At 40.6% G+C, this 24,491-nt stretch overlaps 2 protein-coding genes across 6 annotated transcripts in view; both read left to right on the forward strand.

Annotated features, from left to right (window-relative positions):
* LOC142410078 (uncharacterized) overlaps positions 1–3,054 on the forward strand; it is a 47,670-nt gene extending 44,616 nt beyond the window's left edge. For all 5 annotated transcript variants that reach the window (XM_075501967.1, XM_075501969.1, XM_075501970.1 and 2 more), the window contains exons 26-29: positions 81–178; positions 531–665; positions 1,566–1,680; positions 2,507–3,054. In XM_075501967.1, coding sequence (XP_075358082.1) covers positions 81–178; positions 531–665; positions 1,566–1,680; positions 2,507–2,665 — 507 coding nt within the window. In that variant the 3' untranslated portion in view covers positions 2,666–3,054. The remainder of the gene's footprint in view (positions 1–80; positions 179–530; positions 666–1,565; positions 1,681–2,506) is intronic.
* Positions 3,055–7,429: 4,375 nt separating this feature from the next.
* On the forward strand, positions 7,430–22,624 carry LOC142409651 (actin, alpha skeletal muscle B-like). Its single transcript, XM_075501403.1, has 8 exons — positions 7,430–7,558; positions 9,100–9,228; positions 13,454–13,564; positions 16,186–16,270; positions 17,524–17,685; positions 18,794–18,985; positions 20,423–20,604; positions 21,809–22,624. The coding sequence occupies exons 1-8, from the start codon at positions 7,430–7,432 to the stop codon at positions 21,950–21,952; spliced, it is 1,134 nt and encodes a 377-aa protein (XP_075357518.1). The 3' UTR covers positions 21,953–22,624.
* The last annotated feature ends 1,867 nt before the right edge of the window (positions 22,625–24,491 follow it).

Below are 24,491 nucleotides of genomic sequence, written 5' to 3' on the forward strand. Positions count from 1 at the left end.
TGGCTTCTTTAATTGAAATAAAGATTTTTAGCAACTAGAAAAATGGTGACTGGCTTTTTTTCCCCTTTAATATTTTCTAGGATGAAACTAGAGCTGAAGTTCCCCCTGGAGCACCACAGGAAAGATCTGCGGTTCTTGTTGAAATAGACAATATGGAGCTAAATGATCTCCGAAAAAGGTCAGGACTGAGAGCATGTATTAGCAATATTGTTTTCCTGACAGCTGTGTTGTAAGTGTGGTAGTAATACTTTTCTATCCCTCTAAGGCATTTTGGGGAAAAAGGGAAAGAAGTGGATTTACAGTGGATTAAATGAATCATAGTCATATTCTTGAATTATTATTGTCTGGTAATATTTGTGGTTTGTTTTTGTAAAGATACATACTTATTGGTGACTTTATTTCAATATCTAATCTAAAGCATCTCCTTATAATTAAGTCTTCACAAAAAAGAACATTCCTTAATAAAAAAGAACAAGAAATTAACTCTTGAAGTATGTAAAATATTGATTTCAGATTTCATTTTGTCATAGGCTTGCAGAGACTGAACAACAATATGATTCAGTGCAGCAGGCGCTCTCACAGCTGACAGAAACACTGTCAGAAGAGAAGAGGAGGAGAGAAGCTGCAGAAGAGGCACTTAGACTCTCTGAGGAGCGAAGCAACAGGTAAAAGACTCCTGTCTGTAAAACATGGGGGTTTTTTCCTTTTGAAATAAAAGTGTCTGTAAAACATATTTCTTTTCTTATACTTTTGAAGTATGTGACAGATTGCTGCATTAAACCCTTATGTGGGTATGAAATAACATGCATGTTCAGAGCCAAACCCATCTTTCGCTTCTGCTTCCCCTTGGACAAATGCATGGTGAGGTTTTAATTTACACAGTGCCTGGAGTAAACGCAGTGTACTACAGAACTGAAAAAAGGAGTGTCAGATTTTTTGTTTGCCTTTTATTTTTAGTGAGATTAGCGATAGGTTTTTCTATGGGTGTTTGATTGCTGAGCAAATAATAGAAGAAATACATCAAACAAATAATAGAACCTGTTTGTGAGTCCGCAGTACCTGAAGCAATGAAAATGCATGTGTAACTGTGTTAAAAAGCTAGGTCTAACTTTGTGGATCAAGAAAATGTTATGGGCTTTGGGATTTTTTTTTTTCTTAATTTAATTTCTTGCTTCAGATGTTGGACTCAGTAGTGAGTGGTATTTCTTTTTTTTCCAAGTTAGAAAAAAATCTCACATATAACAGCTTTAGTACAGCCATTGTTTAGATTTAAAATATCATTATCCGTCTGCCTACATAAAGTGTCCATCACTACCATAATCTGAAAATGACTATTCCATCGGCTAGTGATGATGGGCATTATTCTGAATAAATGAAACACCTTGAGAGTAGACTGCAAATAGAGACTGAAAAAGACATGGCAACATAAAATAAGTCTTACTGCTTTTTGGGGGGGCCTTCCCCCAGTAATGTAAGTATACAAAATACTGTTTCCTATATGAATTCAGTAGTTTAAAAGAGCAGATAATTCAGTACTCCATTGTCTCCCTTTAATTTTTCTCTAGACTTGAAGCAAGCAGTTACAGGTCTGTCCCTAGCGAATACACTGTTCAGATGGAAACTGAGGAGGAAAGGGAAGCCTTAATCATCAATCCTAATGAACATGTTATTGTGCGAAAGGTAAGTAAATGCAGGCTTTTAAAAACCCTGAATTATAAGCTACTTAAAAGTGGTGTGCATATTGTATACTGCTAGTTGCAGACTAGATTGAAGATGGCACAGCTCATTATCTTCTTCATGCTAGCCCTTTCTTTTTTCTGTTTTCCCTCTGCTATACCTTTCTTTCAACTGTCATTCATTCTTGGAGTGCAGATTTCCCTTCTGAGTGACTGGAAGTGACTGATTTTTGGCTTGTCCTCTTTATATGTAAACACTGGCATGAAGCAGCTACTTGTCTAATCCGCCTTGTCTCTGAATGAAAAGCTGACTGTGAAGTACTCTTTTATTGTGTTAGTTATCATGGGGATGGATGGGCCATAGAGGCATCCATTCAAAGTAGCAAACTAATACCGAAACTATATTTTACTGAAAAAATGTCCTTAATTTATTTCTGTTTTGGTTGTGGATGGTGAGTGAAATACAGGCAGCTGTGTGAACCATGCCATAGAGCACATTACATATGTCCAAATTAAAATGTCAGTAATCATATTTATATTACACATGTGGCCATTAAATAAAGTGCGTGTGCGTATAATTATGGATTTTAATCTCTAGTATGGATTTGTAATTACATAATACACAAATACCTTGTATCCATTCCTCTCCCCGTTTATTAATGCTGTTTTCTTTGGCCTTTAAATCATTTATGCTTACAGCCTGTGCTGTGGCATCCATTGCTGCATCAGAGGCAAAAGGTTTATGGTGCCTCAGAAATCTAAGTTGCAGTGGAGCTTCTTCTCATTTGTATTCATGATTACTTATTTGACGTTTTTTGTTTCCTAACCAGATGAAAGGAGGAGCCCTTTCCTTCCGAAGATGGCTTCGAGGACGAAGTCTTTACTGTTCTAAGCTGCTGACCTCCAGAGCAAAATCCCGCTATTTATTCCTCACATACCTAGTTACACTACATCTTGTTGTTTTACTGTGCCTCACTGGTGTTCTCTGAATACACTGCATTTTCTGGGTAAATGATTTCCCTGTAGGTAATGGTGTGCCAATTCAAGATAATAGACTTTTCACATGCTGCTGTTAAGCTATGCACTGGACACAGTTGTATATATTCTTGTTACACGACATGAATCTTGAGCTTCTTAAAAGAAATTTGTGTATATCACAGTTGCTCCAAAGTTGACTTGAATTGCTCTTTAACAGTGGAATATTATATTTGCTAAGGATAAAATATTCCCCTCTGCCCTATAAAGAAACTGCTGCATACAAGTTATTTAATATTGTTTGTGAGTACATAATGATTGATTACTACTGAATGGGTTGTAAATGATATCTTTTCTATATAAATTTTATTTTAAGATTTAAACTATAAATTTTAAAGGAATATTCAGCTATTACTGTTTATTGGCTTCTTGATTATAACAAGAAGTTTTATAGAGTGCAATAAAGGAAGAACTACTGGATTTTTTTTTTTTTTTGGCTGAAAATAAAAGATTCAAGAAGGTTCTTTGGCCATACAGTTTGTAATGGCTCTGACAAGGTGCACAGATATGTATATGGTAATGAGGTAAGCAGATGATTAAAGATTCAGTAAAGATCCAGAATTGAGATGACAGGAAGAATTGTCTTCAGCTTCTTATACTGTTGTCCTTTACTGTTGTTTAAAGGTGCAATTTCTGTAGCTTTTCTTCTGGATTTTTTTTTTTTTTTAATTCACTTGCACTTCTTGTCTTGGTGGGTTCAGTTACTGCATATCTTCGGGGCAAAATGTTACTCAGCTGCTCAACACATGAAATTCAAGCTTATAAAGACACAACCTTACATATTTTACATGTTTGGGCTTCAAGATACAAATGAATAAATGGGTACATTTTCAACTAAGAGGCTATGAGAAGCAGAGGATTTGCATTCAGTTTCTGTAGCCACGGAATGGAGTGTTACGTGTGGCATATTAATACATCCACGTTCTCTGAAACTGCACAACTATTTCTCTAATTAAAAATATAGCTTATTTGTGAAGACTGTGGCCACTGGAAGCTGGAAGGTCGTGTTTACACCCTGTTTGTTGTTTGCTGACGAGTCTAAAGGGGTAGACATAAAGTCACAAAAAAGGAGTAGCCATTTGATTTCCTATTTACTAGACTAAAATCCTAAAAATCTTGTGGGAAAAGAAAAACCTAATGAGTATGGAAATGGAAGGATGCCATCAGTGTTACTGATGGGCAGATACAAGGTTGACTTTGAAGAGATGTTAGTGAAGTGAATTATCTGCTTAAGGCTCAAGGATTCTTGTACGCGAGGACTGCTGTGCAGTCGTGTGACAGGTAAGAAAGGGATTGGTTGGCATTTGCGTTTGCAGAGTTAACATTTACCAAATCGTATCTGATGTTGTTTTTGTCAGATGGAATAGGAAATACTGCCAGCCATAGTTACCACTGTAGGTAAATCCTGTGAACTTTCTTCTTTTGATGGTTCTTTAGTATTTCTTAGCCTAGTAAAGGTCTGGATTTCTTATAAATCCAAGATATTCCTATATAATTGATGTCTCTTTTTTTGTAAAATGATAATGGCTCATCTCTTTCGAATGGCTGATTGCTGATTCAGTCCCTGTTTTCGGCCATAGTGTCACCCAAGTACTGAGATAAGTCAGCTATTTTCAGTCTTTGCGCCACACAAACAAACACCAGGTACAGTTGAAACATGAGTACTGTACATGGTAAGACTTTTCCCTTTCCAGCTTGAAGATGGGTGTTAACAGAATGATAATGAGCTATTCTTAGCTAATTGTGTTATAATGAAGCAGAACGCTTTCCAACGACAGTGGACCTACAAATCCTTCCAGTCTTACTCACCTCGTGTGAGGGATTTTTGTCTTCTTGGAAGAAAACAACCCTCTGTCATGAGGCATAGCAAGTTAGCGAGTGGGAAGGGATCCAGAGATGTTAGAAATTCTGCCCTAATTTATCCAGGCCTTTGTGCTGTCGCTGTGATAAGCACAAACTGAAAAAAAGTTTCCAAAAATGGCTCGACGCGTGTAGATATTCTGTGAAGTCCATTCCAGAAGCTGATATAAATGTAGTGGAAGGTGAGATCATGTCATTTACAACGAGGCTTTTACAAATCATCACCGTTTCCTGGGTAAGTATTGCCCCGAGAGGTTTTTTTTCATGTTGCAGTTCATGATTTTAATGCTTCGCTTCACTTGGTCTGAAATCTTTTGGGGATTTACACACTTCTTCCTGGACTTGGATGCTGTTTGCCTCGGGCTTTGAAGGAATTCCAAAGGGGCTCCTGGTGTAAGGTAATTCAGGTTTGACTGCATGGTTGCAGGGAGATGTGCAGACGTTCCTCGTCGCTGGAAGGAGCAGTAGCGTGCAATGAAACCTTCACAGCCCATCTGAAACCTGGAAGAACTCTTCACTAGTGTTTGCCGTCTGGCCATCAGGCCTTTTGCAGAAACCAAAAAGAAGTTCTCTGTTAATTGTATTTAATTTTGCACGGGGAATTAGAAGAATAAAAATTGAAACTAAAAATTAAAGCAAATTTGGGAAATTTATTTAGGAACTTCATCTGGTGAAAACGTTTCCAAATAGCTGCTTTGTGAAAATGATTATTAAACCTATAAAGTCAGCAGCTGTAAAGCACTAACGTGACTCAATCAATGAAAATGTTAAGTAGTGCTCTTCATTAGTTCATTCACCTCGTAATTGAGTAATGATAAGCAAAGCAAGGTAATTTTAAAACAAATGGGGAATGAACAAATTCAGCCATTAATTTTATCAGTGTCAGTGGCTTCTCTGGAGTCTAATTAATAGCGAGTGAAAGTGTAACCAATTGGTGCCGGCACTTTGAAGTGTAACTTGTACAGATCAGCTGGGTTTCCCTGTGAATTTTGTTTCTCTGAGTATGGCTGTCCTGACCTGAGTTTTACATGTAAAGCCATACACGAAATGCGAACTCCTAAATTCTAATACCTCATCTGATGTAATTTCTGATGTATTTAAGAACTGAGTTTCCTTCTGTTTTGCATTGATGGAGTCAGAGTCTGGGTGCAGTTCTGTAATGTTGGATACTGCTGGTAAATGGTTGGTTTATTGCATTCTAAAAGCCTTTTCCTGAGGGTTTTAGAAGAAAATAACAATTCATGGCAACATGAATGAATGTTCCAAAATACCAGCTACTAGAACTAACGGTTAAACCTTCCTATATTGAAGCTGTTAACAAATCTATGTGATAAAATTACTTTGCTTCTTTATGTGAAAAAGAATCATCTAGTCACAGGCAAATCAACAAGAATTAAAGTGATTTTTCTTATTTAAAATGATGTCATATTTTCAAATTATGCTTCCATTTCACTTGTGAGCATTGGCTTGGGTCATGTCACGGTCTTGCTTTGTAAAGCATACGGGAAAGGACTGAACACCAGGAACTTCGTGCAGCTCAGACTTTAAAACCCAAAACTGTTCCTGTTTATAAATCTCCGGGGACTTGGGTATTCTTGCAGGGATCCTCTGAAGAGCATGAGATATTTTAAACTCCGCAAACGGGACAGCATGAATCGGTCGCAGGGCAGACCCTAATGCTGGTGGCTGTTCTGCCACCGTCCCGGCCTGCCTGTGCACGTAGCTCTCGGGTGGAGCTGTAATGCCGTCAGAAGACAAATACATTTTTGCATTAATTGCAAAAATGGTGCTTAATGCACTTTTGCATTGTTAGGGACCAGAACTTCACTGGACAAGTGCTGTTTTTCATTCTCATTTCTGAAGTACCCTTCCTTACCGAGTGAAGTGCCAGAGAAGGAAAAAGCAAATCCTTCCCTCTCCTTGACTGCCTAAAGAGGCAATCGTACAGTCCTAAAAATAGCCAAGGAATCCGCAACAGAAGTCTTGGTGAAATTCGGGCCCTCCCTCGGTGGGAGTTTTGCCATGAATTTCAATGAGTTCAGGACTTTGTCTGATGTGTTGGCCGACCGCTGGAGTGGAGCTGTTCCTGGGCGCTTGTGCCAGCTGCCCCTTGTTCTGTTTCCCAGAATAACCACTTCGATAAGGTATTTACCACTTACAAATATGGAATAGGTCCTGTCGTGAGCACTTCACATTACAGAGGAGCTGTCGTTCAAAAACACACAGCGAACGCTTCCCTGAAACTTTTTGTGTGGGTTATTTTTAGTTGTTTGTTTAAGATTGATGATGACCCTCTAAGAAAAAGGCCAATTTAAACGTGCCACTAGGGAACAACTGCGGTCTTCGAAGTAATGAATGTTTGGTGATTCTTATTTACCATCTAACTGCTAACTCTATAACTGGTACGTGCATATGATCAATTCATTTTTAACAAATGCCGTTTCTAGAAGATAATTCAGCCTCGGAAGAGATGGTGTTATGCTTGCTTAAGTCCAAGTACAGCTGAATGTCTATCCTCTAGCTGAACTTGTCCCGTGATCACGAGGCCAATTAACAGAATATCACAGGACCCCTTGAGGCTACAGCAGAGGAGATTTCCCTTTTGGAAACAAAGGCTGAATGTCCTGATTAATTTGCTTCGGTAAAACCTATTCAAGCTGAAATTTATGTGGATACTTTGCAAGATCGGGACGTTAGCATAGACTTTGCTGTTGAGGTTTATTCTTTTTCCAAAATTATTCTTTTTACAGCAGTTTGCTCTCTAAATGATGGAGAGTTGCTTCTGTCCTATTCCCTTCCATCTGCTCTCTTCCCCCCCCTCCCAAATTACTGTTTTGCAGCCAAAATTGTGAGGCACTATGTGCGATGACGATGAAACCACTGCCCTTGTATGTGACAATGGTTCTGGGCTTTGCAAAGCTGGGTTTGCAGGAGATGATGCCCCAAGAGCTGTATTTCCATCCATCGTTGGACGTCCTCGACATCAGGTTGGTTGGTACCAACATGGAAGCGCTGTCCGGTTTGGGTGGTTGTTCTGGGTTGGTTTTGGTTTCTTGTGGGGTTTTTTTGAGACTTTAGACCTGGCGGTGATAAAGCATCAGATTTATTCAGGCGAAACTCCCGTTGGCCTTTGTAGTTTAGCTTGTGAGGAACTGGAGGACCGAGCTGCAGATTTTTAAACTATGAGGTAAACTTACTGATCCTTTGGAAAAGGTGTTCTTCGGCCATAAAATGTTGACTATAAAAGAACATGAGTGTTTTAATGATAGGAAGGTGTCTTATGAAAAAACAAACAAACAACCACCACCCAGCTTGCTGGATTAATTAATACTTGCTGCATTAATACAAAGAAAAAAGATAGGCAGAACATTTCTAGCATGAGAAACCAAATGAATAATAATGGTAAGTTCCTCTTAGTGTTCCATTAAGTAACAGCATGGCCCAATAAACTTCCAAAAACGGTCTCTAGCACATTACTTTATCAACTCAAACAGGACTTGAAAGGATAAATGTGGCTTTTCTTGACCTTGGAAAGGGTCTTTCTGCTTAATTAATTTCCTAATAGTTCCTTTATAAATAGAAGATGCAGGGTTTTGTTCATTTTATTAATATCTGAGTCAGATTTTAATTTTCTGGGCTATAAACCCCTTCCCTGAAGTTCTGTGGGGTCTTTAGCTGAGCTAAAGAAGCCTGGTTTCACAGGTGTAAAATACTAAGCATTTTAAGGAATGCATTTTGAACACCTCTATGAATTGACGTTGAATATCAGTTGTTGAAATCATCCATTCTTTAACCTCTCAAATTGTTCATTGTCTTTTGGCATGCCATTTTGCACAGTTAAGCAGCTCAGCAGCTGTATTAATGAATCCATGGAATTAATGAATCCCTGAGAAAAATGAAATATTTTTATGCTAGTTGATGAATAATATTTTACCTCGTATGTTGTTATATTATTTGGGGTAATCATGATAGGCTTCCTAACGCGAACAAGATAAACTTAGTAAACCTATTATTTAATAAGCGAGTTTTCTTTTAGAAAATCCATCTCTGTTTTATATAAATTAATGCTTTTTTGCAAAAAGTATATTTTTCAAAACCATTTCACTTCCAGCAAGGGGGAATCTCACTTTTTAAAGGCAATAGTGGAACTGCCTAGACAGAAAGGGCAACTGAGTATAGAAAGTAAATCTAGGGAGATTATATCTTTTTCACCTATAATTCCTTCCCGTTATTCCTTTGTGCAGTGAGGAAGGACCCGTCCCTTGTGGAGAACCTTGAGTTTGCTGATGCCTGCCTTGGCTGGCCTGGTGTGAGATACCTTCCTTCCTTTTTGAAGCTGCCTTGCTCGTCCTCGTGGGTTGCTAGGGGGTGGTAGTACCGAGTAGGTGGTTACCGATATATTCACATTTTAGTTCCTCGCACATTTAGGGGGTACGTTCTGGAACAGCAGTAGTAGGTACAATATAGCAGGTTCTCTCTCTAATGGGCATGATAAACTGCACTAATATTGGAATAATATACTTTGCAGGGTGTTATGGTTGGAATGGGTCAAAAAGACAGCTATGTAGGGGATGAAGCACAAAGTAAAAGAGGGATCCTGACGCTGAAGTATCCCATTGAGCATGGCATCATCACTAACTGGGATGACATGGAGAAGGTGGGTGTTTACTTTTAATGTAATTTTGTTGAGGTGTCTTATCCAAGACATACAATTTGCCATTAACCTTCTTGCAAACCAAAGGGAAAATCCTTGAAGAATTTGTAATTGCTGTATAGGTAAAGGGATAGTACAGCATGCTAGTACAGGAGTTGATCAGGTCTTGGCACTTCTAGAGTGACTATTCTTTGAAAAAGTAAATGCTTATTACTCATCAGATTTGGCAGTATGTCATAAAAGTATTCTGTGCTTTATACATACTGTTTTCGGTCTTGACGTTCATACTGAGGCAGAACGTTTGACAACGATAGAATGTAGCTAAAGTAAAAAAAAATACAGGTTGCGATTCATCAGCGGTGAATCAGAGGAATATTAAAGACACATTACTTAAGGTGGGAACAAAAACTGTAACGTGGAGGGGTGATTTTCCCTCCTCAGTACTTGCCTACACGAACAAGACGATGGGTGATGCCTGCATCTTGTATTGCAGATGACATTCTCACTGTCACTTAAAGAGGAAGAGACAGATTGGGGCTTCCTATCCCTATAGTAATCCTTTGAGAGTGGGATTATTTTTTTCCTGAAGCATGTTTTGCTGATGCCAGTTCCAGTTAGCTTTTAACATCTGGATGGCGAGAAGGCGTCTTTATTCCCTATCAAGCCCGACTTTCTTGGCATGCGGTCAGCGCAATGACCTCTTTGTGCAATGCCCGCTGAAGGATGTCCCAGACCAGGCACGGGCGATGGGGTGTGCTCATGGGAGAAGCTGGAGAGGCAGGAGGAGTCCGAAGGGCTCTCTCACCCTGCTAAATCTCTCTGATATCCCGTATGTCCTGGTGTCTTCAGGAAGCATCTGAGTCTGCATGTGGAAATATCGTATGTCGTCTTTAAAGAGAGGATTGCAATTCAGTCCCTTGTCATCGCCAGGTGGAATGGTATGGGAAGGAAACTCCCCAAGCAAATGCTTCTGGCGATGTTTTCCTGTGGAAAATACCACTGAAAGGAAGACACGGGGCCGGTGGTGTTCTGTACTCACACTTGCTGAGACAAGGTGTTTACAACTAGAATGCGTATACCTAAAGTCAGTTATTGTGCCGTATTCGTGAACTCAAATTGTCAAGCACAGAGTGTTCCGGCTGAACAGACCAGAGTCGATACAGGAGCAATGGGAGTTCCTCAGCTCAAATTTGGAAATAAATTGCCCACCTACTCCTCTAGATGGAAGCACAGTATTTGCATTTCATTATTGCACTGCTTGCTGGGAGGACACCTTGCTAGTTTCTGCGGAGTAGAAAGGCTACCGCCTATATCCCGTTACGTTGTTCTTCCTGATAATTTTCCTGCTGTCTGTATTCAGCAAGAAATTATATTTCTCCGTAGGAAAAAAAAAAAAAAAATAAAATTGGAGGTCACTATTTTATGTTCTTCCCTCAGCAGCTGGGCTCTGCATCTGGAAGTTGCGCTGTGTGTAACACATACTGGTGCGTGTTCTTTTTCTGGGTAATGCTGGATGCTAGAGCAGGCTACCTAAAATCTAGTTCGGAAAAGGAATTAGAGAAGGTAAAAGAGGTGGCGTGTGCTTTACTGTAGTGTAAACTCATGGCTAGATTGATTGGTTTTAAAGGGTGTAATGTGGTGGAGGCTTCGGGCAGCGCTGTAATTCAAATAATGGCCAGCTACTACACGGGCTCTTGTAGTTTGAACTTTTCTTCTCTTTGTCACTTAAACGGATGAAGGAATTCCTTGTGAAAGTGGGTCCCTAGCCCAAACTTGCCACCTTCTGACATACAGCTTGCAACGTGCAGTAGCGGGCAAAGGTGCCCCGGTGCCGAGTTGTGCTTGGGCTTCTGCCGAGCCCCGGAGCAGAGTGGGACGGACGGCGGAGGCTGCTTTCAGGTGAACGAGCCATGAGCAACAAATAGAAAAAAGAAGCGTGAGAGAAAGGCAGCGGTAGGGAAGAGACAAGAAACAGCATTGCTAACTTTTGTGATCGTTGCAAATAAGAAAAAAAGCATTTTTTTTTTTTAATATACAGGCTTCCCTGATTCAATCATTTATCTCATCTTCCCCTGAGGCTCTGTAACACACAAACACGCACACACGTGCACACTCATGTGCAAACGTGCACACACTTTTATGGCTGAGAGAAGTTCTGAAATGCAATTCCTAAAGTTTTCATGCTAAGGGAATAAGTTTTGTATATGCATATATATTCCCTCCCACCCCCGCCCCAAGATTTTTAAACCAGTTGCATGATTCTGATCCGAACCACAAATTTCTTTCCAAGGCTTGGAAATCTCACTACTAAAAGCATCACCATGTAGAAGAAACAAGAGAATTACTGGGTAACGTGCCAGAAACGGGACAAAGGCATAATAGCGCGGTGCCCAACCATCCACACGTTACAGAAAGAGGGGGGTCACCAAACGATTGGGCTGAGCGGGCGTGTGTGCGAGAGACAGCGGGAGCGAGGAGGCTGCAGGACGCGCAGACGTTCGTGTGAATGCAGGAGGAGAATACGGAGGCGATGAAATGAAGCATTCTTCTTCTCCTGTGCTTCAGTTCACAATATTCAAATTGGAGCTGCTCTGTTTTCTGCTGGAGAATAATACAGGGCATTGTACATCACTGTTAATTTGTTCACAGCAACGGAGCTGACAGCTATGGGAGGGAAAGCGTTGGGATGAAGCGTTTTCTGGCTCTGGTGGCTATGTAAATGTTTAATATAAGCGTTGGAATAATTCTTCCTCAGTAATTTCTCTTTGCTGTTGTGCTTGCTGCTTGCATTTCATTCTCATGACCTATAAAATCCAACACGGAACTATTTTTCTTTCTTGTAGAATATCATTAGCCATTAACATGATGGTTATCATTAGGTCAAATCTAATGGGCTGTACAGTGCCTAATCCAGGCTGGTTTTGAGGAAAAACCTGCAAGCTGCCCGAGGTGTAGGCAGGGTCCTGCTTTTTGAGCCCAGGTTTGTTCCTCAGGGCTGAAATCGCCGGTATTTTGTTCATTATGCAAGCACTGAGTTTTCCTTCTCTTCCCTTGGTTCTTTCCTGTCTGAAATGGCAGCCTTTTTATTCTTACATCCGGTTTATATTTTCAACTTTTACACGATTACTCTCTGTTTTATTCAACTTCTCCCTGTATTTGTATTCTAAACCTTCAAATGGAAGATGGCCCAGCATCCCCAGCCCCAGTTCTGGAAACATCTGATAATATTTTTCAGGGGGCTGAGATGGAATTGAAATTTTTTTTTTAGGGCTGATTAATTCTCTTAATGAATAATTCCAGCTCTGGGCAGCTGTTGACTTTGTAGGTGCTTCAAATTTAGAGAAGATAGTTTTTCCACTTAAGTTCATTTTGGAGCATAATAATACTTGTTTCTAGGATATTAATCAAAAAAACTTACCCGTAAAACTATCCTGATGTTTTGTGCTCAGAAAGAAGCTTGTTGGGTCAGGCAAAGCAGAGCTAAAAAGAGAAAAAAAAGAAATAAGGGTAGGAAAGAATTAAACGAGAAGATAAGAAACAGTTCATCGTGTTACTGCACAGTCTGTCTTTGAGCTGGCATCAAGAAAAAAATCCTTTCAGCTCCTCACAGCCATAGTCCTCAGACAATCAAAGCCAGCATCGTCTGATACAGGTAGCACCTTCCAGCATGAAAAAATACTACAGTACTTTACAGACCGTGACTAAGAAATTTAGTTACTCTATAGTGAGTGAGAGTGTGATTCAGGATTTACTGGATGAAATACCTGTGGCATAAAGGGCCTTTCACTTCTGTGGAAATAATTAGATTTCCAAAGACCATCTTGGCAATGACTTGCAACTGGATCAGTCTCCAAGCAGCTTGGAGAAGTCTCTCCAGGTCTAAGAGTTCAGCGCTTGGCTCAGCTTCTGTATCGGAGCACAGCGGGTGGGAACTGGCCCGTGCCCCTGTTTAGAGAGGCTGATCTGTGCTCTGTCTAGGGAGTCCTAACTGGAAAGACTCCGTCGTGTAGGTTGTATTCTGCTGTTTGTTATATACAGTAGAAACCCAATGGTTTGGATTCTCAAATAGACTTGAATTTGGCAGATTCGCTCTTGCACGCTTTCTGCCTATTTTAATGTCTGTAAAAAAGATAATCGCTCAGACTGTATTTGAAAAGCTTTCTGTGTAGTTCTGTGGGCAGAAGAAATGGTTTGCAGAACACTTCTCCAAAGTGATTTTCGTTTTTAGATTTGGCATCATTCTTTCTACAACGAGCTCCGTGTCGCGCCGGAGGAACACCCCGTCCTGCTGACCGAGGCCCCCTTGAATCCCAAGGCCAACCGTGAAAAAATGACTCAGGTAATCAGCTGAGTGTGGTGCTGCAGATCATTTCTGCACAGAAGCAGCTAAAAATAGAAATAGTCCTGGGTATTTGACTTTCTCCTTAATCTGGGAGATAATCCGTTAAGGGTTAGTGTGGGTCTGCGTGCTGGCTAAGCCATGGTGAGAGAGCAAGGGTTCCTGCTGCTCACGCAAGTTCTCTGGATGGCCCTAAAATGTTTCGGACTTGTGTGTGGCAGTGAGATACATGGAACTAGCCTCTTAAAAGCTTGAAGTAATTTTCTTTGTTCACAAGACTGTGTGTGTGTGCTTGGTTCTGGAAGTGGGGAAGCCGGAGGCTAAGGTGGCTTCTGATGCTGAGTTTCGGTGTGTCGATAACGTTAGCCCAGGATTCGTGTAATTTTTTGGGATGGAGTTATGAGTCATTGATGTATTTAAATCTGAGGTTTGCAAGCACTGTAACAGGGGTCATGTCCCAGCTGAATCACACTTCTGTGTGAGTTTTGGGTCAATGACGCCTTTCACGTGCCTACCTCTGGCCACCAAGAGTGCTCAACTTGGAGCAGCCCAACTCCTCCGCTCGTGCTGAACCAGCTCCTGCTTTCTGCCTTGAAGACTCTGACTTTAGCAACGCTTTTGCATCAGACAAAATGCTAGTTATCGTATCAGAATTGCATTTTTTGGGAAGATCTGAATAAAGATGTTTGAAGGCCATCATGCCGATGACTTTGAGGGGTTCCCAACTGGAGTACCTCTTCAGGGATCAGGGGAAAAGGGTTCAAAAACTGGGATGTTTGTGCTGGCGTGGGAAAGTGAGCTGTCTGAAGCATTCAAACTTAAATGATGCTTTGCTAAACGTTTCGGCCTGTGACATACCCAGTCTGATTTGGCAAACTCGGATCAGAACCAAAAGTTGACCTTTGAAGTTTGTATATTTTAGAGCAGCCTTCTGGCCAAAAGTCCATGTTATAAATTTAGCCAGTGCTGTAACCAGAAGTAAGTGCGATTTAAATACAGGTATAGGTATAAAATCACCTGGGAAAATTAGATGTGTCTCTGCACTTCCCTTTGTGCCCACTTTTGGCATATATTTAATAGGAAGATTATGCATCAATTTAGCAACGGTGTAAATAAACTAATTAAGCAGTGAGCTTGACAGCACGCATTACTGGGAGATAATACAACTGGGAGATACTAAATGACAACAGACCGTAAGAAAAGCCTAGTTTATAACAACCAGGAAGTGTGGTTCATACAGTAGACATGTCTAGGACTGTTTCTCTGTCATTATACTGTAATGATAAATCCTGTTTTCAAGATTGTTTAAAGGCTTATTGTTTATTACTGATTGCATTAAATTCATTACATTAATTAACTAGGAAATATCGGTAATTCGTGTATTCTTTAGTTGAAAGCATACTTTTCATTAAAAGTAGACTTCATTGGCAAAGGTATTAGCTTATGAAATCCTGAGTTTAAGTTTAACCCCCTGATGTCAGTGGCTCTGACGGGTACAATGGTGATGGCTGAGTCCCCATCCCTGGAGGTATTTAAAAGACGCGGAGACGTGGCGCTTAGGGACATGGTGTAGTGGTGGACTCGGCAGTGTTAGGTTTATGGTTGGACTCGATGATCTTAAGGGTCTTTTCCAACCTAAACGATTCTGTGATTCTCTGAAAGGCGGTCGCAGCAGCACCGCTAGTGATGGGGAGGGTGGCATTGCTCTAAGAAAGGATACAGCGCGTAGGGTTGTCCAGAGGGTGTTGGTTCACTGTGTGCCCTTAATGGTTTTCCTTAGCAGAGGTCCAGTGGAAGTCCAGCTGGAAACAAATGTTATTCCATCTGCGTGGATTAAATTGCAGTGTCTCTGACACAGGAGATGGAAAGAACTGGAGCGTGTTAGAGTAGAGGAGGTGGGGGATGAGACAAGAGAATACGGCTAAGGTTGCCATAAAGACAAAAGATAAACTGTTGTGTTTGCTGGGGGGGGGGGCAGAATGAGATGTAATGAGTTTAAACTAGACCAAGTGAGGTTTTAGCTAGACACCAAGAAAACCCTGGTAATAGTAAGTATAGTGTATCACTAGATTTGTTTGCTGGAGGAATCCGTGGATGCTTCAGCAGAGGAATTCCCGAGAGAGAACCAAAGCTGTGTCAGGAATGGCTGATTCTTCCTTGAGATGGGAATAGACAGTTTGTTCCTCATGGCTTCTTCTAGCTGTGTCTTCTATAAATATTTTTTATGTGTGTGTGTATATATACTTCTCTTTATATATATATATATATATATAAAATCCTTAGATTGCTGCATTGTTGCAGCCCTGCCATCAGGGTAAAAAAGTTATCCCAAGGTGTCATGTTCAATTAATGTTATCAGTAAAAATCTGACCTAGTCTGAGGTTAATGGAAAGATATCCACTGACTTCAGTGATTTTTTTTTTTTTTTTTTTCTAAATGAAATCCTAAAGAAAACGTAGTGTGCTGTTCACAGAAGAACCACGGTTCAGGAGGGGACTCAGGAGTAGTAACTGGCAGTATTCATTAAAAAAAAAAAAAAAAAAAAAAAAAAAGAAAAAATTACTGTCTCTTCAGATACTCTTAAGTGTGGATCCTAAAGGTTTTGAAATTCTTCATTCCAGATTATGTTTGAGACGTTCAATGTGCCAGCCATGTATGTAGCAATTCAGGCAGTGCTGTCGCTGTATGCATCTGGAAGAACGACTGGTGAGTCTTTCTGGGAGTTGGGTTTTCCACTTGCCCTTCTCTCGCGGATGTATGTGCACATACGCACACACACGCAGATATATGTCGGTTATGATGCCCCAGCTGTGTATTAAGAAGAACTGAATGGAACGTATGGAAACTGAATGCTTCCCGCCATGCTGTGCAAGTACCTCTTTGTTGTTTTCAACTTCATGGCAGGTATGGGTGTAGATTTATGACTTTCTGCTTCAAAAACTCAAGTGACTACGGCTCAACTGTATGAGCCGATGAAAGATGATACCTTTTGATACTGCCCTTAATTGCACAGCATAGACAAGAGGCTGTATCTTAACCGGATTGTTCCAAACCCACGGTTCCTTCTTACTTTAGACCTCTATTGTTGAGCTCCCTTCCCAGTAGAAAAAAAAACCTACCCACGTTCAGTAGCGAAATGAAAATATTTCATTTAAATGTTAAATTTCAATCACCTAATGATGTCTGCTGTTAAGCGATCATTAGAATTAGCATGGAGGTCTCTTCTTATTGCCATTTAGAGTCTGATCAAGCACTGAGACGATAAATTACTTCTTAGCAACTCTTGAGTCTTCATATACTTTGAAAAAAACTAAAATACCATCTGTCTTTGTAGCCTGATGCCACGATAAAATTTTGTGTGAAAAGATTGCCAGCTTACAGGAATTACAATTGCCATAAATACTTGCTTTACGTTTAAAATTCAACTATTTGTATGCAAGTTTGGTATCAGAAATGCTTTATTCATTTTGAGTGGAAAACATGTACTTCATTTCCTATCCAAGGATATAGCTAACATGGCTGTGCACAGATAAACCATTGTTATATTTTCCCTAATGGGGTGGTTTATTTTAATGGCAGATTCAAATTTTTAATTTTATAGATAGGTTTTTATTTACGGTTTGTACATTACGTCATGTCTGTGAAGTACTAGGGGTCGTCTGAAATGAAAGCCTCTGCATCCACGTAGGATCCTCATTGCCAACATCCGTTCAGCAAGAACAATACAATCAAATCGCTGAACGTTACGTGTCTTTTTTCCCCCCCAAATGCAGTTGCTGCTTAGTTTGTGCTAACGATTTCGTCTCGCACGAGCAGCTTTTTAGCTGTAGAAATGACAGAAGCGATCGCCACGTGAGCATCTTTATTTGTTGTTGCATGTTTCAGCTGAGAATACGGAGTATGTGGAGACCCTGTATCAGTGGGAAATAACCAGCTTCTCCTTTTCTTTCACTTTCCAGGAATAGTTTTGGATTCCGGGGATGGTGTCACACACAATGTGCCTATCTATGAGGGCTATGCCTTGCCTCATGCCATCATGAGACTCGATCTGGCAGGCAGAGACCTGACTGACTATCTCATGAAAATTCTTACGGAGAGAGGCTACTCTTTTGTCACCACTGGTAACGAGCTGTGCTTTGGATGCCCTTTGCATATGTTTGCTCTGTTAGTTGTCTTATTATGCAGGAAGCGTGTACCTGGCAAGATGCATCAAAATCCCCGTCACTAGGTTGGCCTGGGAAAAACAGTTCGTGTTAGTTAATGGGGTTTTCCTGACTCTGGCTTTCAGCATATACGTTGAGCATCAGGGAGGAGGATGCCACCTCATTAGGAAATCCGAAGTCACTGACAAATGTAACTGGTTGTTGTATTTCACTGGTGAGGCCACACCTCGAATACTGCATTCAGTTTTGGGCCCCCCACTACAAGAAGGACATTGAGGGGCTGGAGCGTGTCCAGAGAAGGGCAACGAAGCTGGGGAAGGGTCTGGAGCACAAGGCTGATGGGGAGCGGCTGAGGGAGCTGGGGTTGTTCAGCCTGGAGAAAAGGAGGCTGAGGGGAGACCTCATCGCTCTCTACAACTGCCTGAAAGGAGGCTGTAGCGAGGTGGGGGTTGGTCTCTTCTCCCAGGTAACAAGTGATAGGACGAGAGGAAATGGCCTCAAGTTGCGCCAGGGGAGGTTTAGACTGGATATTAGGAAATTTTACTTCACTGAAAGGGTTATCAAGCATTGGAACAGGCTGCCCAGGGAAGTGGTTGAGTCACCATCCCTGGGGGTATTTAAAAGACATTTGGATGAGGTGCTTAGGGACATGGTGTAGTGGTGGTCTTGGTAGTGTTGGGTTTATGGTTGGACTCGATGATCTTAAAGGTCTTTTCCAACCTGTACAATTCTGTGATTCTGTGATTTGATCATACCTCTTCCACAGACAAAGGAACAAAGTTAGTAGCTGGTAATGGATGAACCTCTGGATGAACCTCTGATCAAGGTTTTAGGACATAAACATGTAAACATTAATCTTTACAGTATTCTGCAGTACAATATATCTTTTATTTGCTGATGAGGGAGATTTGGCAATTCAAAGGGAAAGTAATGTTATTGAGACAACAGAGAGGTCAGAACCCAATGAACCGTACAACCGTCATGAACTCGGGGAAACGTGCATGAGAAAATCTGTGTCCTGGCTGTTGTACTGTATGTTGATTGAAAATTTGTTGGCTGTCTGCAGCGGAACGAGAGATTGTGAGAGATGTCAAGGAGAAGCTTTGTTATGTGGCTTTGGATTTTGAAAATGAAATGGCAACTGCTGCTTCCTCCTCCTCTCTTGAAAAGAGCTATGAGCTTCCTGATGGACAAGTCATCACCATCGGGAATGAACGGTTCCGATGCCCGGAAACTCTCTTCCAGCCATCCTTCATAGGTGGGACAGGACTTTTCTTTCTAGGGACTTGACAGAGAATGAAAAGAAGAATTTCTTAGGAAGTATAGACAGCCTTCAGCTGTAGGAACTGAGGTATTTATCCTCAAATGTCCTTGGAAACATGCAGCTTCTATTGACTTAATCAGTTCTGTAGAAGCTATGAACACTGCTGCTACAGCTGCTGGGCAAAAAGATGCCTGTCAGTTTAGAAATACCTGAATTCTAAGATGGTTTCAACCTCTTATAAATGCAGTAGAGTTTCTAAGATGATGTTTTAGAGTACTGTCAGAAGATCATGCTTTTTATCTTGACTGGCTGATATGTAACTGCACAGTGCTGCCTATGTGGGTTTTTTAAATCTAGACAGTGCTTTCGTTTATCGTTTTATTATATTAATCTGTAATTTAATCATACAAAATCAAATCGTACATTATTTTCCTGTAGTTTTATCTGTAGTGTTAAAATTCCCATTCTATCCAGTGGATGACTGACACTTTATGTGGTAACTCGTACTGCCCTCACAAATTTCCTGCTGTCCACTTAAATTCCACTCTTGAGGACTGAGCAAAACGGCTGCAGGCAGTTTGGCACGATTTCCATCAAACTAAATGGTGAAGCTAGCTACATTTGTATGTAGAAACAAAACTATTCAAGCATTAATATAGCTCCAAGTTCTGTATTTGAACATCAGCAGGAGTGATGTTCAAATATTCTGTGTTTGAACATCAGCAGGAGAAATTCTCTTCAGTAGACAGAGGGATTTGGCTGCCAGAAGTGTATCAGGGATCAGAGTTGGTGCTCAACAATGGTCAGTATCAGAAACGTAGCGATGGAAATCAGGATTTTCTGGATCACAGATCTTTGTCAAAATGTGCACATTAAGCTAGTTTAAAAGTCTAGTACTTAAAGTTCAAACTGTATTCCCAGGCCTATATCTGGTCTGTTCCTTTTCTTTAGCAAAAAATAGTACCATAAGTTAACTTAACTGTACTGGTATTCAAATTAAACCTACACCTCAAAAGCAAGGTAGCTCACTGAAATGCCAAGTGGGCTTCTATTTCTAGCTAACAGCATCATAAAAGATTATAAAAATGGCAAACTATTGCAGTAATGCCTCATTTTAAATTTTTCCTTAAATAATGTTAATTCTTTTTTTTTTTTTTACTTGAGGAAGTAAAAATCCCCGTATGAAATCGTAATGGGGATCCTTCTTCCTCCCAAGTGTATTTTGCTTGTATAATGACTATGCTGGGATTACAAAGAAGGTGAGGAGTATGTCCTATCTTTCTCCTTCCTCTCCTAAGCATCACATAGCTTTTGTTTTCTGGAGTTTTCTTAAGGGAGACAGCTTGGACTAGTGAGCCTTCCTTTCATTTTAACAGTAAGAAAAAGAAGGGGACAAAGAGAAGTAACATGTTGAAACTTCTTTGCACTCAGGGATGGAATCTGCGGGTATCCACGAAACCACTTACAACAGTATTATGAAATGCGATATCGACATCCGTAAGGATCTCTATGCTAATAATGTCCTTTCTGGAGGAACGACGATGTATCCTGGGATTGGCGATCGTATGCAGAAAGAGATTACAGCTTTGGCTCCAAGCACTATGAAGATTAAGGTAATTTTGAACACCTGCACTTAGAAAAGAAGCTTTTGTTGGAAAGTTAGATCTTATAAACAAACCAAAATGTCCCTAAGAGAATGTCCAGGTCTTGTATCCCAAGTTCTGATGTTAGGAGAGCCTTGGACAGCCTGCTTAGTTAGTACCTCTTTTCCTCCTACCAGCCAAAGCAGAATTAAAAGAGGGATTTGGGAGGTACTGGAATAAAAATGGTTGCTGAAGCCATGGGAGTTGATGAGGTCATTTTGAGAAAATGTGAAACAACAGTGAAGGAAGGGAGTCCTGTGGGATTCCCAGTGAAGTAGGGCTATGAGGGGGAAAAGGGCTACTTGAAACACACCACAGAACAACAAGAGAGGTAGGGATGAGCCTAGAGAAGATGGAGCTGTAAATACTAAAGGGGACGTGAACAACTTGAGAAGATACTGGGACTATTATAGGCTTCAAGGCTCAGCTATCGGTGGAAGTCATTAGTGAAAAGGGTGAAAGAATAAATCCAAAATCCAAGCAGCATGCAAAGTCTGTAGCCTGTTAGCTATTTGAAAGGACCCTTTCGGCTTGGACTCAAGACAACGTGTAGCGAAATCGAGAGGCCCTTTTTATCAGGCAGCCGGCGGCACGCTGAGCGGGCATGACACGGAGTGGCGGGAACGGAAGCAGGAGCATGCAGAAGCAAGGGTACATCCGGAGTATTTTAACAATTCAGTGGCCAAGGGGGGAATCGGCAGGTCTTCTAGCTCTACATTTAGCGCTTAGCTAGATACACAATGCCAGTGTATCTCAACATTTTCGTTTGTTTTTTTTTTTAATGTAAAAAATTCCTTTATCCTTAAAAAAATGCTTAGACCGTTCTGTGTAGTGTTGTCCCAGTGGTCTTTATTTACAACCAAATTAGGTTAATATTTCAAAACTTTAATTTTCTTTCATATATGTTTACAATTTTTTGGTAGCTGTGCTGTGGGCCGTTTGCAGATATCTCATGGGCTGCCATATTTGTCTGCTCGTAGTAGCATTATAGCATCTCTGTCGACTTGAGGTGGGAGACAAAACATGGCAGCCTTTCTACCTCTTAGGTGCTTTAGTTCATTGGAGTTGCGCTTCTATGATGAAAAGACTTCCACCTCGTTATTTCATCCGACGAGATGTTTACCGTGCTATCTGCTTGTCACTTTACTTACAACAGTTTGCACTTCTCTTCTAGATGATTGCACCACCAGAACGTAAATACTCTGTCTGGATTGGGGGTTCGATATTGGCGTCTCTGTCCACTTTTCAGCAAATGTGGATCAGTAAAGATGAATATGAGGAAGCTGGCCCCTCTATTGTCCATCGCAAGTGCTTTTGAATACTTCTGCCATGTACTGTCAGTGATAAGTAGTGCTGTTTCTCTACACGTCACCTGCCCTCGTTCACCTCTGAGGGTGGTTTGGCTTTCTTCCACATGTTAAAAAACCCACACTGTATGGATTTCATACGAATTAGCAAACTACTTCTAATTTTTGATGCTAAAATGAGACTAATATTTCAGCGATGGGTGTTTTCCAAGATTAATAACAGTAGTTATGCTATACCTTTTTGTAGACCTCCCTTCCCCCCACATTTGTCAGCGCCGTCCTGCCATCCAGGAGGTGACACACAACGCTGCTGTGTGTTAGTCTCTGCTAGCCCATGGTAAGTCTGAAGCATGCACAGAAGTGATTCTTTCAAACTCAAACATAATGCAAGATTTAGGTACCAGAGAAGGCTTATTTTATGCAGTCCAGTGGTACACAGGATGCTTCTAAGGGGGTTTATTGTACTGAGGATGCAGCGGATTTCTGTGGGTACCGATGTGCAGGTGGGTACCGGTTCTTTCAGCAGAGCTTGTATGGATGTCTTTCCTTGGAATCCTGCAGCTGTTTGGCAGGAGACCTTAGTCTCCCTGTGGCCACCGCTCCCCGTCAGTAAGGAGCTTCAACAAGCTACAGTACTTCTGAACCTACACGTAACAGGTTCATTTATTGGATGTATTATTGCTTTCTTCATCTCTCTTCCTAAGCAGTTAACTGATGTTTCATTTACTTTTCCTATATATGTGCTATGCTAAGCTATGCTAATGATTACAGAGTAAATAGTAACCTTTTGAATATGTTACTGAAATACTCTGGGTTTAATGGATCAATAAAAGTGTAATTATCCGTGTAAGGCTGCTGTGGCTTACATTAATTTCATAGTGACTAGTTTATCTGTTAAAGATAAAATAATAATTACTAATTTATATTTTAATTTTATTATGAAGAAGGTTTCATTCCCTCTGAGTTTTCTAGCTAAGCCATTTTTAAATGAAAACAGAAGTGTTTCACAGTTTCTATTTAAAAAAAAAAAAAATATCTTCCTGGATGACAAATTTTCATAATGTTCTGTCTGAAGATTAGAGTCAGCTATGAAGATTTTACCGTTTCAGATACCGGGCAAGTGTGTTCTGTATGACTCTGGATGCCGTAGACTTTGAACTGATGTGATGTCAGGCTTGATGTGCATTTCATGATTTCAGTCAAACCTGTCAAGTTCTTGCCAGTAAGCACAACAGCCTCTTTCCAAAGATGGGGAGAAGACACGAGTTAGATTTATGGACTTCTGAAAATGCGTCTAGGGGTGTTTTAAAGAATCTTCTTACTACTGCGAGTTCCACCTCAGGGTGATCTCATTTCCTTATCCCAATGATCTCTTAATGGTAAAAGCTGAAAGCCCTATAAGGGAAGGATTCTTCGAAGGTCTGCTGTAGCTAGCACTACCTAATAAGTAAAAGAGATTGATCTTACCTTCATTCCCACTTTTGCACAGCAGTCAGGTCAAATTGCCAGTATCCGTGTCTTCTCAAGCAAATGTCAATCGTTGCAAATTTCTCAGCCTCTGAATGAACTGTACTTTAAGTTTATTATCTTGGTCTCAGCTTGTGTAATTGCCGGCTGCTTAAGTTGCTAATAAATGACCTTACGTATAGCAATAGCACTGTTAACTGGCTGTATCGCCTGCCTAAGAAACATAACTTACATTTGAATCTTGACCTCTGGTAGGTGTGGTGTTCAAGAGCATAAGCCTAGGTACTCGGATCTCTGGAACTGAGTTACATTTGCAGTCCTCTGTAGTATCAAAGCAAAATTCCATTCAGTTTGCTAATAATCTACTTGTCCTTGTTTCAATATTAAAAATGAAGGATCTTCTTTAGATTTTCTTTTTTTTACATATATATCCTTTCAGTATATACTTACAGCTAGTTAATCAGGAAAAAAAAAGAAAGCGTTTAAAATTGTGTATTTTTTTGTAAGTGGCAAGGGAGGTCCACGTTTACAGCATTTGCATGTACCTGAAAGAGTTCTTGGAGCTTTTCTTCTTCCCTCCCTTCCCCAGGTCTCCTTCTCTCATTCTCCACAACAGAATTCTCTTCAGTCTTTGGCTGGCATCTCTAGCTCCTGGCACAGCTGGGGCTGAGACGCGAGCTCTCAATGGGTAGAACGTGAATCCTCATCCCGCAGCTGACTCCTTTTTCAGTGTGGAAGGGCCTGATTATGCTCTGAATACCTCCCTAACAATCTGCATGTGGAATCTTATGCAAAATGAACACGCATTTTGAAAAGAGAATTAATTATGTGCTAAGAGCAAATACAGATAAAAATAAGTAAAACTATTAAGCTGTTTGTGTGATTTGGCAAACCTCTGCTTCTCTGAGAGGAAATTGCCTTAGCCACCATGCAAGACCTGCTTTTCTATATGTGGTTGTACAGAACACTATAGCGGTTGGAACCGAGAGTAGGGAATACCCATAGCCAAGAAAATAGTTCACAGTTTTCTCTAAACGTTCACCTGGTGTTCCCAACTACTCCTTGGTTATCATTTCACTTTAA

This window comes from Mycteria americana, chromosome 5, assembly GCF_035582795.1.
Source record: "Mycteria americana isolate JAX WOST 10 ecotype Jacksonville Zoo and Gardens chromosome 5, USCA_MyAme_1.0, whole genome shotgun sequence".
NCBI lineage: Eukaryota > Metazoa > Chordata > Aves > Ciconiiformes > Ciconiidae > Mycteria > Mycteria americana.

Coding starts and splice junctions, on each gene's coding strand:
- LOC142409651 (XM_075501403.1), top strand. CDS start 7,430: ATGTGCGATGACGATGAAACCACTGCCCTTGTATGTGACAATGGTTCT. Junction 13,565..16,185: donor ACCGTGAAAAAATGACTCAG/GTAATCAGCTGA, acceptor TCTTCATTCCAG/ATTATGTTTGAGACGTTCAA. Junction 16,271..17,523: donor TGCATCTGGAAGAACGACTG/GTGAGTCTTTCT, acceptor TTCACTTTCCAG/GAATAGTTTTGGATTCCGGG.